This window comes from Piliocolobus tephrosceles, chromosome 15, assembly GCF_002776525.5.
Source record: "Piliocolobus tephrosceles isolate RC106 chromosome 15, ASM277652v3, whole genome shotgun sequence".
Taxonomy (NCBI): Eukaryota; Metazoa; Chordata; class Mammalia; order Primates; family Cercopithecidae; genus Piliocolobus; species Piliocolobus tephrosceles.
The window spans coordinates 238,688-255,626 of record NC_045448.1 but is presented as its reverse complement, the minus strand read 5'-3'; the positions used below and the strand labels follow the sequence as shown (position 1 = coordinate 255,626).

The 16,939-nt window shown below is 43.5% G+C and overlaps 2 protein-coding genes across 4 annotated transcripts in view; one reads left to right on the top strand and one right to left on the bottom strand.

Annotated features, from left to right (window-relative positions):
- Positions 1–654: 654 nt before the first annotated feature.
- On the top strand, positions 655–10,841 carry ALKAL2 (ALK and LTK ligand 2). The gene is made up of 6 exons (XM_023192666.2): positions 655–961; positions 2,195–2,248; positions 2,335–2,415; positions 5,379–5,443; positions 6,872–7,120; positions 10,665–10,841. The coding sequence occupies exons 1-6, from the start codon at positions 709–711 to the stop codon at positions 10,839–10,841; spliced, it is 879 nt and encodes a 292-aa protein (XP_023048434.2). The 5' UTR covers positions 655–708.
- Positions 10,173–16,939, bottom strand: part of ACP1 (acid phosphatase 1) — a 15,398-nt gene continuing 8,631 nt past the window's right edge. Inside the window, exons 4-6 of one of the 3 annotated variants that reach the window (XM_023192665.1) lie at positions 13,238–13,299; positions 11,366–11,471; positions 10,173–11,226 (exon numbers count right to left, since the gene is read on the bottom strand). In XM_023192665.1, the coding sequence (XP_023048433.1) occupies positions 11,149–11,226; positions 11,366–11,471; positions 13,238–13,299 (246 nt within the window). In that variant the 3' untranslated portion in view covers positions 10,173–11,148. The remainder of the gene's footprint in view (positions 11,227–11,365; positions 11,472–13,237; positions 13,300–16,939) is intronic. The other 2 variants (XM_023192664.2, XR_002726491.1) reach the window with 2 other exon arrangements.

Below are 16,939 nucleotides of genomic sequence, written 5' to 3'. Positions count from 1 at the left end.
GCGGCCACTGCGGCGGCTCCAGGTAACCGGCCCGGCCCCGGCGCGCAGGTGGCTCCGCGGTGGCGCGGGGCAGGTGCGGGCGGGCGCAGCGGCCCGGAGGCGGAGGGGCTTCAGCACGTGGCGCGGCCGGGGCCGGCGCGAGGGTCCGCACCCGGCCTCCTCCGTGGGCTTCGGGGACTCGGCGCCCGCCGGCGACCACCGCACAAAGGCAACGCTGGAAACTTGAGCGCTGCCGGCGGGCGGGCGCGGCGCCGCGTTCTTGGAGAGGTGGGCGCGGGGGCGCGGCCCCTCCGAGGTCCGCCCGCGGCCGGGAGCTGCCTGGCACCCGCGGCTTCCGAAGGGGAAAGAAAGTTGTGCCCGCGCCAGGCGCAGCGCGCTCGGCGGACGCGGCCTTTCGGGCCAAAGTTAGGAGGGGCCGGGCGGGCGGGCGGGTTCCGGGGGCTCCTTTCGGCACCGGCGGCGGTCGCTCCCCGTGGGCGGGACCTCGGGCGGGATCGTCGAGGAGACCGCGGCCCCCTCACCTGCCGGCTCGTTCCTCGGGGTCCGGGTCCAGCGCCAGCGGCTCCTCCCGCCTCCCCTCCCCCCGCCCCGCACTCCGTCCCCCTCCCCCGCTGACTTTCTCTCCGGCCCCCCGCGCCCCTTCTCCCGCAGCGAGCCCAGCTCCCGGCGCGTGTCGGAGCCTCCCAGCCCCGCGGCCCCGAGCGCACGATGCGCGGACCCGGGCGCCCCCTCCTCCTGGGGCTGCTGCTGGTGCTGGGGGCGGCGGGGCGCGGCCGGGGGGGCGCGGAGCCCCGGGAGCCGGCGGACGGGCAGGCGCTGCTGCGGCTGGTGGTGGAGCTCGTCCAGGAGCTGCGGAAGCACCACTCGGCGGAGCACAAGGGCCTGCAGCTCCTCGGGCGGGACTGCGCCCTGGGCCGCGCGGAGGCGGCGGGGCTGGGGCCTTCGCCGGAGCAGCGAGTGGGTGAGTGGGGCCGAGCGCGCCCGAGGGCCGGGGCTGCTGGGAAGTAGAATTGTCTTTGAGAAACACGTTTCAAAAAGAGACACCAATTTTGACCATTGAACAGCAGAATTCCTTTTTTTTTTTTTTTTTAAGAAAAAGAAAATAGCAGCAATAGGTCCGCGCATGAGGCCTGGCAGAGAAGCGCCCGGTCTCCTGGCGCGTGTGAGCTGCTGTGCGGGTTGGTGCTTTCCGCACGGAACTGTCACCCGTCACTTTGGAAATGGAAGCATTTCCAGCCTTTAAAGCGTTCCCAACGGAGAAGGAAGCATCCAGGCTCCTTCGTGGCCCTGCCCAGAGTGGCGGCCCACGGGGAATTTCCCAGGAAAGCATGAAAGCTTCTAATGCTTTTGTGACACAATCAGGTCAAATATGATAAGGTCAGTTTTACCGCGGCCGCGTCAAGTTAGGAGTGAATGAAGACTCTCGCTAGGGAGGCCCTGCGAGGGATGCCAATGCTCCTCTTCAGAGGGCCTGACCGCACACAGTCGGGGCTCAGCCGGGAGCCCTGAACCGGGGAGTGAAGATGGAGAGGGCTGTAAACACGCAAAAACAAAGCTGAACTCAAGAACGCCCGCAGGGTTCTCCCCACCCACTGCGGAGAACCCTGGTGGTAGAAGTTTGCCTGACTGAGTCTTCCCCTAGGATTCTTACCCTACAAACCAGGTTAATGCATATTCCCACTAATTCACACCTCACTGAAACGTGGTCTTTTAATCCTTATTCTAAATATTTATCTAGAAAAATTAATATTCTATAACCCATTTTTTTTTGTTTGAAGGGTCAAGGGTTCTCTAAAAACTTTGAAATGTTGTGGGATTTGATTCCCAAGGTCCTCAAAATTAAAGTGCCTAAAAGTGACTTATTCACTGGAAGTTAAATGTTTAAAAGAAAAACAAAAGTTTTCTTACCTCTGTAACTTCGTGGTCTCTGTCTGCATCCCATGGGGTAGAGAGCAGACATAACCCTGGAGTTTCAGGAGTAGTTACTGTTATTTCAAGGAAAGTAAATGTCCCTGATACCGACCGAGTCTTCTTCACTGTCGTGTGTTGCAATCCAGGGCCCCAGCCTTTTTTATTTTGTGTAAAGCAACTTGGCTAATGTGGAGTTTCTAATTTTCTTCAACATTCACTTAAGATCACATTTTTAAAAAATGCTTCCTTCAGGTAATATACTACTTTCTTTTCTCTGAAACAGAAATTGTTCCTCGAGATCTCAGGATGAAGGACAAGTTTCTAAAACACCTTACAGGTAAGTTTCCTCCTCGTTCCTCACCTCTCCCAGAGTTCCTTTGTACCTGTGAGTCTTCATGATCTGTTTCTTCTTCCATGTTCCAGGCCCTCTTTATTTTAGTCCAAAGTGCAGCAAACACTTCCATAGACTTTATCACAACACCAGAGACTGCACCATTCCTGCATGTAAGTAACAGCATTGAAATTTACAAAATGCAAGCGCAGTGCAGGCAGCGGTTCCCACCTCTTTCCATTTCCTCATATAGGCCCCTGCCTTCTTAGCTCAAATTTGCCTATTCGTTCCTCACTATGGAGTAGGGGCCAAGATGGCCAGATCATTGCAGAAGATAACTTCTGCATCAGCTAACGCCAAACTGGAAATTATTTACAGTCACTGGAATAATAGGCTCTTGGGATGGGCTGAACTCCGATTCTCCTTCTGTTGTTAATTCTCCTCCAATGCCCATGTTTGTGCATACTCTACTATGGCAGTCAAACAGATGTTAAGAATGAGTTGCTAAAATGACTCCAAGAATCAGATTGACCTGGATCATCTCCACTGCTCTGAGCAGACTTTTTCTTCCCATCAGTAATTATAACCTCATCACCCAAGAATTTCATTGTGATTTCAAAACTGTTTCTCTGGCTGGCTCCATCACTCCTTCAGAAATGCACAGTTGCCCTTATCAACCTAGCTCTCAGCAGTAGCTTTCTCTCCTGTTTATTTTCAGTCTTCCTAACCTGCTTCTGGCTATTTATTCATAACAAAACATTTTATTTCTCCAAAAGTAGCTCCTTGTTCTCTTCACTGAAACCTTATTAGCTACAGTGATAGGGTCCTAACCCATTTTTTTAAAATTCAGACTCCAACTTTCATTTCATTTAAGGCTTACAGAAAAGTCACGCAGAAACACTAGGCATCCTGCTAACTGCTGTCATCAGGGCTCTCCAGCCGGACCAGGCAGCAGACCAGACTTGCTGTCCTGCCTTCCCCCTCCAAAAACAAACAAACAAAAAGCCAATGTACACAAAGTATAAGAGCTTTTCTTTGTTTAGGCAGCAAAATTACTTCAAATAATAATAACCATCATTTATAGGGCTTCTTCTGTGTGCCAGGTGCATGCCAATGAACCTTAGCCCACTGAAGTAGTATCACCAGCACGTTTTGGACAAGGCTGAGGCACATGCATGCTTAGCATTCGCACCAACAGCACGAAGACACATGGAAGGCAGCCTCGGCCCCTGACCATGGCTTTAGCGACACCATCCTCACGCCAAGGCCAGCAGCACACACTTCCTGAAGAGTTTCGTTTTCATATTCTTGGTGCTGGGCCCCACCCTTCCATGTGGACCTGGCACACTAGTACTGTTTTCTTCTTTTGGAATGTGATCACCTGTTTGGGAATCATTAATGTGGCTCTTGGGGCCAGAAAATTTTATCATTTGTATTGTTTTGATGTGCATATATTTTAATTACATATTTCCTTACAGTAATAGGATCGCAGATTCCAAATTTGGAAGTGACCTCTGAGTCATTCAATCTCATCTCTTCATTTATGGATAAGGAATTGCTTTTGTGCTGTCAGGTATCAGCAAAGCTAAGGCACAGATCTCATGGTTGACTCTGCAGGCCTTTTTCCAGGGCATCAAGCTGCGCCCCCATTCAATACCTCCTTTTGCTCACAGCAGCTCGGCTTTGTGATACTAAGCTCCTGATCACAGCTCAGCCTGGGCCATGGAGAGGGAGAAGGCTGAGAGATCTGTGCCTTAAGATGGGAGGCTACTTTGTTGCTTTCTGCCTCTTCTTAGCCCATAAAGAACTGGAGAGCTGAAGTTGGACCACTTTTTTACTGCATTAGGCTGTATAAAAGAAAGTCCTTGGGATCCTGGAATATCAGACCTGAAGGAACTTAGTGCCTTCTCAAAGTGTGGTCCTATGGGGAGCTTTCTGGGCATGCAGAAGTAAGTCCCATCTAGACTTGTTGAACAAACTCTGCATTTTAGTAAGATCCCCAGATGATTGGTCTGCACATGAAGGTTAGCAAGACATTGCTGAAAACACCTGGGTTAAGCAGGATGTGGTCAGCTGGGACCCTAGACATGACACAAGTGGAAGTCTTTACAATTCATTGATTAGATCAGCCATTGAAATCACACAATCCACTGCATTCATGATGTGGAATCTGTTTAGGAAAACTGCATTCTAAAAGGCATGATGCTGCTTGTGAAAGAGAAAGCCAGGCGTTCAGATGACCCAGGACCACTGTTTGGGCATGCTTTTTCCCTTTGAAAAACATTTTCTGTTTGAAAAATGCCTAACAATATGTGCCATAAATATTTAGGAGGTATATTTTTGGAAGTAGAGCTGGCTACTTATCTAACATATTGTATACATTTATCATTGTCAGTCTACCCGTTCAACTCAGATTTTCAGTTGGGTATAAATTCTTCCTTTTAATAGGATTTTTCTATTCTTGAGAAATAAACTGTAATAATTTACAAACGATTTCAGCTTTCCATAGATCTTCACCCTGAGGACGTATTTTCCCTTATGGCTATGACCACTACACCTTCTCAATTTCTACAGGCAGCATGGCCAGAATAGTGGAATGGGAGACTGTGTACGATACCAAGGAGGATCAGTCTCCGCTTAGAAATGGGCACATTGCTTCCACTCGCCATCCACTCCAGGCCTCGGCTCTGCTGACTTTTGACCCACTTTCTTTAGAATGTACAGGCAGAAGGCTTTGTCCCATGGTCAACTCAAGTCGGGATTCAGCCTGCACATGACCCAAAAGTAGCACAAGGGTATGGAAGGATCGTCACGTAGGAAGCGAAATGAAGTTATTTCTGAGAGAAGCAATGGGCAGCCAGCTCAGCCATGCAGTCTGCGTGTCTGTCCCTCCTCCCTCCGCAGCCCCACTTACATCATCCCACTTCTGCCACTGAAGCTTAAGCCCTTGAAGTACCATAAATTATTAAGTCAACAACTTAGAACCCATGCCTGCAGATTAGACTCCGTATTGCTTCCAGGGAATTCAGTTATTTACAGAAATAAATGGCTTTAGTAGCTGATATACTTGCAAAAAAAAGTGATTTATTTGTTTTTTAAGTAACTGACAAGGGTCTGTGATTTATTTTCACCATAGACTATAAAAGATGCGCCAGGCTTCTTACCCGGCTGGCTGTCAGTCCAGTGTGCATGGAGGATAAGGTAAGCTTGGACAGAAGGGCACTGGAGCGCATACCAAAGACGGGAATCCTGCTTGGGACATGAAAACTTCATGGGAGTTTAGGAGCACTCATTCTTTGGCTGGGGTAGCCGTATTCTAAGTAGAGATGGACCAACACTCTTTTCTCAGTGCTGAAAGCCGCCCTACTGGCCTGTCTCCACTGCCCAGGCAGCTGTTGTTAACTGCTCACTGCACGGCACATGGGCACTGAGTGGTTCCTGCTCTGAAACACAGCACATCAGCCAGTTTCAGCACATGACTGAGTGCATAAGCCAGGAACAGACTCAAACTGTCCCTGTTTACTTTGAGGCATTCATTCATTCAGTAACACTCACAAGTTGAGTAGATGACCAACATTGTCCATGTAAATTCAAATGATCACATGTGGTAAATGTTTGAGTTGTAGTCTGTCATGAAGAAAAGCTCATAAAGAACAGCTATCCTCTTTAAATGTTTCTATCAATGGTTTTTTTTTTTCATAGCCTCTAATAGTAAAAACGTAAATGCATACCACATTTATGAACTGAACTTTGTACCTTGGCCCCTGGAGGGCTGATATGCAACATGTAACACCATCAGCGGCTGTTTTGAAGGGTAAGGTTTTATTTTCCTGACACAAATGCCACAGAATTGTCACGTTAGCAGGATGCCACTGTAATTTCACCAACTTTATACTTACTACATGTCGTGTGTGTGTGGGCACTGCCAGATGCTGGCTGACCAGCACCAGACAGACAGGCTTCCTGCCCATTGATAGCTGTTCAGAGCACATTCATGAAAAGGGAGTATTTTTCTAGTGGTTACTCGAGTTTGTCTCATGTGAAATGGGTGGGGGTAGGGTAGTGCTCTTTCCTACACAGATGTGCTCTCTATGGAGAAGCAGTGCTTATGAATATTTAGGTAGCAGCAGCAGAAGGGTTGCGTGCATGACCCCAACACCAGCAGGAAGCATCTTTCCCAGTAGAAGAAACTGCTGCTAATGAGAGGAATGGCACTGGGGGAGGCAGGCCGGCGGGTAATGGCGGGGAGGCTGCGTTCTGCAGTTTCACGTTTTCTTTGGAGAGAGTGAAGGTTTCAACGCCAGGCAAAGCTGGGAAGTGCTGTGTAGTAACGTCCCCCCAGGTCCCTCCTCTTTCCAGTTCTCTCGAGCTGCTCATCCACTGCCTGTATGTCACACGGACCTTCTTCTCTTTAAATCAGTGAACAGATGTATATTCCTGTCACCCGAGGTGATTTGCCAGGGGAGATGAGATTTTTTTTTTAAGGTATTTCTTTATAATTAAATCCCATTGTTCCCAGAGATGAGCCAGGGACATCCTTGGAAATTCTCCACTTACTTACAAGTGAAGAGAGCCAGTTCCCCATTGCTTTAGTCACTCGAAGAGCTACTCTGTCTACATGTCCATTAGCCAACCCCTGCCTCCCCTCTGCTGGCTGCTGCTGGAGGCACCTGCAGTTACATTGAAGGACGTGGTCATTTCAGTGGGACTGAGGCTCCTGGATGGGTCTCTGCATGGCACTTCATGCTTTGCAAATGCCACAGTGATGCCCCGCAGAAAAGCTGTGGCGGAATCCCCTCGATAGTCTCCAGCACCCTTTACATCTCTCCCCCCATCACTGGACAACCACATCAGAGCCTGACTGACGATGAGATGCAGGTAAAGGTAACAGGGCAAGGCCCAGGCTCACAAGCTTCTGTTCCCAAAAGGCCACCTGCTTGACAGCCACAGGTGTCCCAGCTGTAACTGGGTTCATTTTGGCCAAGACATAGGTATAGTTTAAAACATTGATACCCTCTTAACTATAATTTCATAACTTCTATTTTTTTTAAAGATACTTTCTTCAAATTCCAAAAGTTTTAAACGGCAACAGCAAATTGTTACCTGGCTAGTCACCACAGTGTAGATACAGTCCGGGGTTTCTCTGTGCTTTGCAGACCTCAGTGAGACACCAGAGGGCAGGGCAGGCATCCCAGGTGCCCACACTAGTGCGACAGTGTGGCATCAGGAAGGCCCTGCAGTCCGGGTTCTGCTGCTGAACAACCTGCCACACGCACTTCTGTCCTGACACACAAGGACGGCAGGGCAAGACTGCAAACCATGACCTTGTCTTTGTAAAGAAAGGCCCAGAGCCTGAGAAAAGCAGGTGTTTAGCAGGAAGGGCTCTGCCCTCATCTCACAGCAAATCCATTTGCCGCATTCTGAAGCTCATTAATAGACCTCTTCAGGCCAAAGAGAACAATGTCCTCACCTACCCTCCCTAACAGTCACAGACGCCCTTCACTGTTGGAATTCCAGGTCAGTCAGAAGCCTGAGCTCTGGAATATTGTCAAAGAAAAGGAGTTCTGAGTAGTGAGTGCCCAGTGCACTCTCCCAAATGCAGCCTTATCTTAGTAACCTTGAAGTTTATCATTCTTTTAAAAATAAACAGAATACCAATGGTTTAGATATTCCAACAAAGAATGCTAGAAACAACTGTCTAATCTTGATTATTAGCTTTACCAACTCTGTGAACACTGAGGTTGCAGAACTGCCAGGTAAATCCCTGTGGCCTGGACTACTGAGGATTCTGATAGCACATGTAAGACTAAGCACTCTTCTTCAAGCTTTAATAAGCATCCACATGTATCTGTGATGACTTTCATTGCTTTAGCATCGCAGCCATGTAGTAAGTGCAGAAAGAAGTTATTTTTCAAAATACAAGAGACTACACTTTTTGGAACACAGAGACATACAGACGCACTCTGAGACTGCCTATGTTTATAAACATGTGTCCCCTAACTGAAGTGACAGGTCTTCTGGAATTCACAGGAAGAAGTGTGGATAGTCACATCAAACGCAATGTATTTGTTTTCAGCAGTGAGCAGACTGTACAGGAGCAGCACACCAGGAGCCATGAGAAGTGCCTTGGAAACCAACAGGGAAACAGAACTATCTTTATACACATCCCCTCATGGACAAGAGATTTATTTTTGCAGACAGACTCTTCCATAAGTCCTTTGAGTTTTGTATGTTGTTGACACTGTTTGCAGATACATATTCGATAAATCAGTGTACTGACAGTGATATCTGTCACTCTTATTTTAAAAACAACCACAAAAGGAATGCTCCACGTTTGATGTGTAGTGCTATAAAACACAGAGAATATTTCATTTTCTTGATTAGGTGAAATCACAAAAGATGTTTCTTTAGAAACGTAAGCAGAATCTTAAAGTATATTTTCATATAACATAATTTAATATTCCGTATTACTTTCACTGTTAAATTCTCAGAGTATTATTGGGAATGGCATGAAAAATTAAAATTTTGGTCATGTTTTAGGAACAGTGGAGTGTAAATCTGTGGCAAATTCTGTCGGTCCTTTGTATAACAAATGTAAAATAGTATTCCAGCTATTGTGCAATATGTAAATACTGTAAATAAACACAAGTAATAAATGAAGTGTTTGTTATAATGAATAGTCTTCAAAGTGACTCTCTACCTCTCTAACAGGTTCACTGTTGGGAATTCGTGACTTCAGATTTACTGAGACCATGACACTGGCAAAAGGTCACAGAATATAAAAGTCATAAACAAATGAAAACTTGAAGCTTAAGAATTTCTCTAAGGGATAATTGGCATTTTTTTAAAGTAGAGGCTACTATATATTGGTGACATAATTTCTTCAGATAGGCCCTGATTTGCTGGGAAATATTCCAAATAAGGTTGTATCCATTATTTCCCAAGCGATTTTGTAATCATGAAAATGCAAAACTAGGAGGAACCTTAAGACTTCTAAGCAGTCTCAAAATTTTACATGTAGATATATTTTAAACAGATATAACTGGATCCAATTTAAAAAGCTGAATTCAGCAAAGCAATGTTTCTCCATTCATATGAGCCCTTGTCGGCAGATGGTATTGTCTGGGTGTAGCCATAAGGACAGAATAGTCAAGAGTCCTAGGATTTGTTTGAGGATGTGTATTTATAAACATTAAAGAAAAACTATAGGATTTTATTTCCAAACATAAAGGAATAGAAGAGTAAGAAATTTTGACTTTGAGATAATTAAAAGCAATTACTGAATGAACAGGGTATAACTTTTGAAGTCTTCTTATTTAATCCTGTTTCTAATTACAGCTCATTACTTGACCTTTTCTTCCCAATTTGTTATGTTTTAAGGATATCATGTTCAAATATCCAATCTATTAATATTTAATCCCCTAAGTTTTCTGTATGTCTGAGTAATTCCAACAAGAGCAAGACTCACTGAGTTTACAAACTTTCTTCCTATGAAGACAGCGTGGCACTTCGACATGATACAGTGTGCAAACTACTCACTTTCATCTGGCAGCAGCTCATCCTCCAGGCACCAGTGAGTCAAGGATCAAACATGTCTCCTCCCCCTGGCACTGCCTGGGACCCTGACGATACTGGTCAGGAGTGTAGATGTCCTGGCCAGGCAGCTGTGCGTCACTGCACAGGAGGGCACAGCGTAGAGGCAACATGTCCAGAGGATGGTATTAGGCAAGGACATTTCCAGCTGTAGGACCTCAAACTTCTTTCAGAAACTAGACATTATGATACGCGGCAGCAATGTGCTTATTTTCATCATTTTACTTTCTCATCCTGAAGATAAAAGATGCACACATAACATCATAGATCATGTAAAAAGGACAAAACAATGTTTTCAAATGCTTCCTTGTCAATAAAAAATCAGGCAGACACCAGATTTATATCTCTAGTTGTATTTTTATAACTCCCCAGTTTATTTTGAAATATTCATGATTTTGACATTATCTCAAAATACACAGAAATTACCTATATCTGCCTATACACTTATTAAATGCTGATGAAGAATACTTAGTATTTAAGCATGCCAAATAATAAGCCTTTCCCAACTTTTAAAATTATTTTTAAAAATAAGCCAATTTATATTGGACATTTGGGTTACATGTGCATATAAAAACAGTCATATTCCTCAACTGACCATAGTTAAGACTAGCATACAAGCGTCCTTCTTTCTGGATATAATTAAGTTTCAGAGGCAAAGTGGTTCAGATGGGAGCCAATGAACTGACCTCCTCATGAAGTAAACTCGACAAAAATCATGAAGTATTGAAGGTGCTAACGATTGTTTCCATAAATGTTTCTCTCTTCCCTATCTTTTCAACATACAAGTGTGCACTATGGGTGAGTATCAATTAAAACACTTCTAATCTAGACTGTGAGCTCCTATGGAGAGGGCTACTGTCAATCCATAAAAGGCCCTGGGGAAGAGAGAGGTAGCACAGGAGCAGAGGGCACCTGCCCTCCATCAGGCCATCCACACAAACCTACTGAAGAGGTAGACTTGACTAAGTCTCAGCGGGCTCAGATGCTGACCTGGGCCTTCAAGTGAGGTTTTCCTTCATTATGTTTTATGTTGCTTGTTCTACTATTTTTGTAATTGGGGCAAAGTGAGATGTTCAACTAGCCTAAGAATGCTCAATATACCCCATAAACTGTCAGAATCAAATAATTTTATTGATTCTTCTGCCAAACATAACTGATTTCCATCTACAATATTTTTTAAGGTAAGAAACAGTAAGTCAACTGAACAAAGAGCTGGGCCTTTGGGCTCTGGAACATGATTACACACTGACTGAGAATGCAGGACCTCAGGGTGGGGTCTAGTCAGGCTGGCCACAGCAGGGCATGAACCTGCCTCAGTGGGCCTTCTCCAAGAACGCTCTGCAGCACCTGACACATTGCTGGTACACCGTCTCAAAGTCAGAGTCATTCCCCTAAATGGACAGGAAAAGAAGAAAATGGCAAAACCTGCATAACAAAAACATCCTTAACACAATCTACTCTGTTATTTAATACTGCAGGATACAGACGTGGTGGGTATCATATTAGCCCTAAAACGTGAACTGTACTTACATAATAGGGATCTTCAATAATAAGTTGTTTTTGTGGATCATAGCTCCCAAGTAGTTCAATTTTAGCTTTGCAGGTTTTAACTTGATTACTTTTTCTATTCAAATCTCTGTAAAATTGAAACATGAACTTAGTTTTCTGATCTATGGTTTCAAGTTAAACAGGGACATCTGCTAGGGTCTTATGAAACATCCATATCGAAATCAAGACAGGATGACCTAATTTGAAATGAAACAGAAGACTCAGCAGGCCCGTGTGGCCCCTTCTGCAGCTGTATGCCACTGCCCTCTCTCTAGGCAAGAGAGTTTGCGACAGCAGCTTATTCTCACCGCTTCTGTTATACAAAATACACATTATATTTTCTCCCACGAAATATATTTTGAGACAATCAATCAAGTTTCAGAGATAAAACAAAGGTGACAGAAAGGAACCCAAAACACCATCTGAACCAGTTCCCAAACGGAGGGCTACCAATTCCATCCTCAGGTGTCTTGACAGCACTTCCCACAGCATGACCCACTCCTTAATTACTCTTCCTTCTTTTACTCCTCAAGCCTCTGCCCAAGCTGAAAACTCAGCTTCACCCTAGACTTCCACCTTTAGCTTTCACATTGCTACAAAAGAAAAAGGCAAACTGAACTAAGTGCCTCCATTTATTTAACACATTCGACTGAGCACCTACGACAGATGAGTCGATGAGTCAGGCATGTGCTTTATGTGGGAATGGAACAGCCAAGAGCCCCGTGCGTGAAGTTTTACAGCAGCTCAGGAGTAGGCGCAGGGACGAGAACTGCGGGCAGGCCTAAGTCTAATGCACAATCTGGCCTAGTGACAGGGTAGCAGAATACCTCTACAAAGAAATCAATTTCAGCTGACCCACAAAAGGCAAATAGAAGCCGAATGGCCCAAGCAGCAAGGAGGAGCTTCCAGGCAGAGGAACAGCACATGCAAACGTGAGGCTGCAGGAACTCTGCTTGCCCCACACACAAAGAAACACAGTGCTCAGTGCCGATCAAAGCAAATGAGGTCTCCTAAAAAGGTGTTTTTATGATACCTATAAGCTATGGTGTCAGCGAAAACAATGAGAACAGAATAAGGACTGAAAAATAAAATTAAAAAATGCATGCATTTTAATGAAGGTCCTGATTAATAAAAATTAAAACTGGTGCATTCCTATCTGTTCATTTGTACAAAAGTAATTAAAAACACAAATAGTTTATCTTCATCAAAAACAAGTACTATTTATGAAAAAGTAGTGATGTAAGTCAGAATCCTGGAGTGACATTAAATTATGATTAGTTCCCAGCGACGCCCTAAGTAGAGGACTGGGGCAGGTCAAGAGAGTGGTGACTGAGGCAGGACGGCAGGGCCCTGCCTCACTGAGCCCAGGCTTAAATCCCACCACATCTACCACATGCTAGCTGTGTGAACTTGGGGACACAACCTGACATTACCGTTTCTCACGTCCTTCTTTCACAAGATGGGGTAATAATAGGAACCTACAGTTGCAGAGCTTTGGCCTGAGAATCAATAAAACACTGCCCTGTCCAGGAATCATTACAGCAAAAATAACAAAATCGCTCTCATGCAGAACAATGTGCCTGATACAAAACTATCACAGTCAAGCTAGTTTTCCAATTAAATCATGCTATTAATAACTGGACTTTCCCTTTTCTAAGGTGTATTTCCTTGAAAATACCTAAGGGACAATTCTAGATTACTAAGTTTTTTTGCTGTTCTAAATAAATAATTCTACATATGGTGACCATCACTATTAAAACCTTTAATATAGAAAAAGTAAATCTGGACAACAAATTACTTGGCCCATTACTGAACTGAGAGTTGAACAGACATATTCTTCAAAAACAGGATTACCTCAGATTGCTTTCATCCATACATAGTATATAATCAAACGTGGCAAAATCTTCTTTGGTAATCTAAAATTGAATAAGAAGTCAAAATACAGTGTTTATACCATTTAAGCCTACAGGATGCAAAGATATACTAAAAGAAAAAAAAACTGCTATATTTGAGCCTGTTATTCACTAATTAACAATTTAATTAAATAAATAAATTTTAGGATACTTTTAAGTTAGAACAGAGTTAACCTACTTCTCAAAACTGTACTGCAAAGAAATTTTGTATTATAAAGTTCCATACAATAATCATAAAATAGTATAATGTGTAGACACAATGTTTATACATCAGCTTCAATTCCTTAGTAACAATGTATAACACAGTCAACATACTAAAATGTCACATATTTAATCCCCTTCATTATTCTACTCTATTTCGCATTCCACAAGCACTGAACATCCGGGGCCCCAGTGACACACACCAAGCTAAGCGGACAGAGCCGTGTCCGGTGGAGCTGCCCTTCTACACGGGGCAGGCAACACACAGGAGGCACAGATGCCCCGGAGGAAATAAAGCAGAGAGGAGATACACACAGGTCTGGGGCAGGGAGAAGGAGAAGTATTAAGTTCGGTGGTCAGAGGTGGTCACTAAGAAAGAGACACAGGAGTCATAACCGACAGTCTTCCTTTATTTTGATCGAATATCCATAATTTAAACCTGACAAAGAAGAGAATGCCACTCAGTATTTCTACTGATTGTAACCTGAAAGCTTATCATTGTTTTCTGATATAATCTATAAATATACCTACTTAAAATATAAATAAAAAGATTATTTTGTGAATTTCAACTACTATAAATAATGGCAGAATAAGAAACATAAACATACATACTGCGGAACAAAGGCGCAAAGTGTAACTTTCCTAATATAACTTATTCTTCTGAAAAATGAGAAACTTCGGCTTTTAGCATGCACTTCCAGAAACTAGAAAGGACTGTATTTCGTCAATACTCCCATGGCACTGACTTATTTCAAAGTTGAGAATAAGTACAATACTGAATTTTTTTTCTTTTTTCTTTTAGAGAAAAGGTCTCACTGTCACCAACGCTGGGGTGCAGTGGTGAGACCATAGCTCACTGCAGCCTCAACTTCTTGAGTTTAAGCCATCTTCTTACCTCAGCCTCCCAAACAGCTGGGACTACGGGCACATGTCATAGCACCCAGCTAATTTTTTAAATTTTTGTAGAGATGGGTCTCACTATACTGCCCAGGCTGCTCTTGACCTCCTAGGCTCAAGCAATGTTGAGCCTCTCAAAGTGTTACTAGGATTATAAGTGTGAGCCACCAAGCCTGAACAGCATTATTTCTCCAAATTAGTTATGTGAGAAATGCCCTAAGATTTAATACTAAACTTGTTTTAAATTCTGGACTAATTGTAAATTTTTCATAAAAAAGACTTAGTAATCGTTACATAATTTTTAGATGTTACAATAATTGAGAAAGAAAAGAAACAGCTATAACTTATGTAACAAATGCACAGTAAAGGATTTCCACTTGCAGCTATAAATGAAACAGCTTGTGGTAAATCATCCCTATTACTAAAAACAACTAGAAACCCCATATACAAAACCAATGCTCTAGTGACCATCAGGCTTTGGGGCCACGAGGCCGCTCTAGCTCTGCGGCTCTCGCACAAAAGCAGCCACACACTATAGGTGAATGAACAAGTCTGGCCGTATTCCAATAAACACTGTTCATAAAAAAGGTACCTCAAAAAAAGGTGCAGTCCCCAACCTGCAGACTCCTGCCACTTGCCACTTCTCTTCCCACTAAAACTGGGCAATGACAAGGCCTCAGAACAGGGATCTCAAATAGTCCAGGAGCAGAACTCTTTAACTCTTTCCAATTATTTAAATCCTATGTTATGGTTTGGATGTGCCCCCAAAGTTCCTGTGCTGGAAACTTCATCCCCAATGCAACAACAGTGAGAGGGAGGATCTTGATCAATGCTACTAGCTTGGGAGTGGGCTCCTGACACTGATGGGTCCTCTCTCTCTCCTCTGTTTTCCTCCTCTTGTTTTTCTAGTTCTCGCTCTCACTCACTCTGGGACACTCTAGACTCCTTCACCTTCTACCACAGGATCAGGCAGCAAGAAGGACCTCACAGCCCCATGAGCCCCTTGACTTTGGACTTCACAGCCTCTGGAACTATAGGAAATAAATCTCTGTTCGTTGTAAATTACCCGGTCTTAGGTACTGTTAGAACAGCACAAACGGACAAAGATATACAAGCAACAAATCAAAGAGAAAAAAACAGAAAATGAAAGCAGATTCACAAATGGTCCAGATAATCAGAAAATCAGATAATCAGAGTTGCCACAGTATTTAAAGCACTTGTGATAGTATGTTCAAGAAAACATATAGCAAGATGTAGAATTTCAACAGAAAAATAGAATCTACAAAAAAAAAAAAAAAGAAACTTAAAGAATTAAGTAAATAACAGACAATCTTGATACTGTTTGAAAATGGCAGAAAGATTTGTATATCAGAAAACAGGTCAGCAGAAAATATCAGACTGAAGAAGAGAGTGAAAAGGATAGAAAATAGAAGAGTGTTAGAAATATATGTTAAATATACACGTAAGGTGAATCTCAGGAGAAAAGAGAAAGAGAAGTACAATACGAAAAGATAACAGCCTGGGATTTTCCAAAATTGATGAAAAGCATCAAGTCACAACGTCAAGGATCATATCTGGTCTACCACACCGAAACTGCTGAAAACCAAATTCCCAAAGAAAAACTGAAAGACTGCCAGAGAATGTAATAGACAACAAAAAGACAACCCATTAGACAAATTTTTCAAATGATAAGCAGAAACACTATCAATCTTCAACAAACTTTTTTTAGAGAAGAAAAAGAGGGAACATCCCCAATCTGTTTCACGAGGATGTGTACCCCACTACACGGTGTCTGCTGGGCATGACTCCAACAGAACACAGCAGGTGCACACCGTTACCACAGCAGCACTGTCTGCAGTAGCCCCAAACTAGAAACCCCCCGACCCCCACCAGGAGGAGAGCGGACAAACTGTGAAATGATATCGTATCCGGCAATGACAATTATATTGCTACAATCAACACGGAGATTCTCACAAGCAAAAAAAGCTGACAGACAACAGCATGTACTGTAATTCCACTTCTATGAAGTTAAAATGTACAACCAATTTTTTGTGGGGATTTCTGGAGGAGTAAGGAGGGGGCTATTATGGGACCTCAGGGTTGCACTCACAATCTGTGTACACAAGTCAATGAAAAGTTTACCGAAAAGAGAACATAATGTATAATAAAGTAAAAAAATCTCCTTTGAACTAACTGGGCAGGAAGCTCACGTATTCTAAAAGACTAACTGTAAGAGTTAAAAATAAGCACCCTAAAACCATTTCATTTATTAAACACAGGTTGAAAGGCACTGAGAAAATTGAGATTTTAAGATATGTACAATAGTTATCACACAAATTGTGACATTAGTAAAGGAAAAGAACTTGTAAACAGAGATCTGATGTGATACTGATTCATAAAACATACCTTAAAAATTTCTTAAAACAAACAGGAAAAAAAAAAGCAAGAAACATGTGCAAATACTGCTTCTAAAACTGTTCTTTAAAAAAGGTCCTAATATGTCTTTTTTTTTTTTTTTTTTGAGACGGAGTCTTGCTCTGTCGCC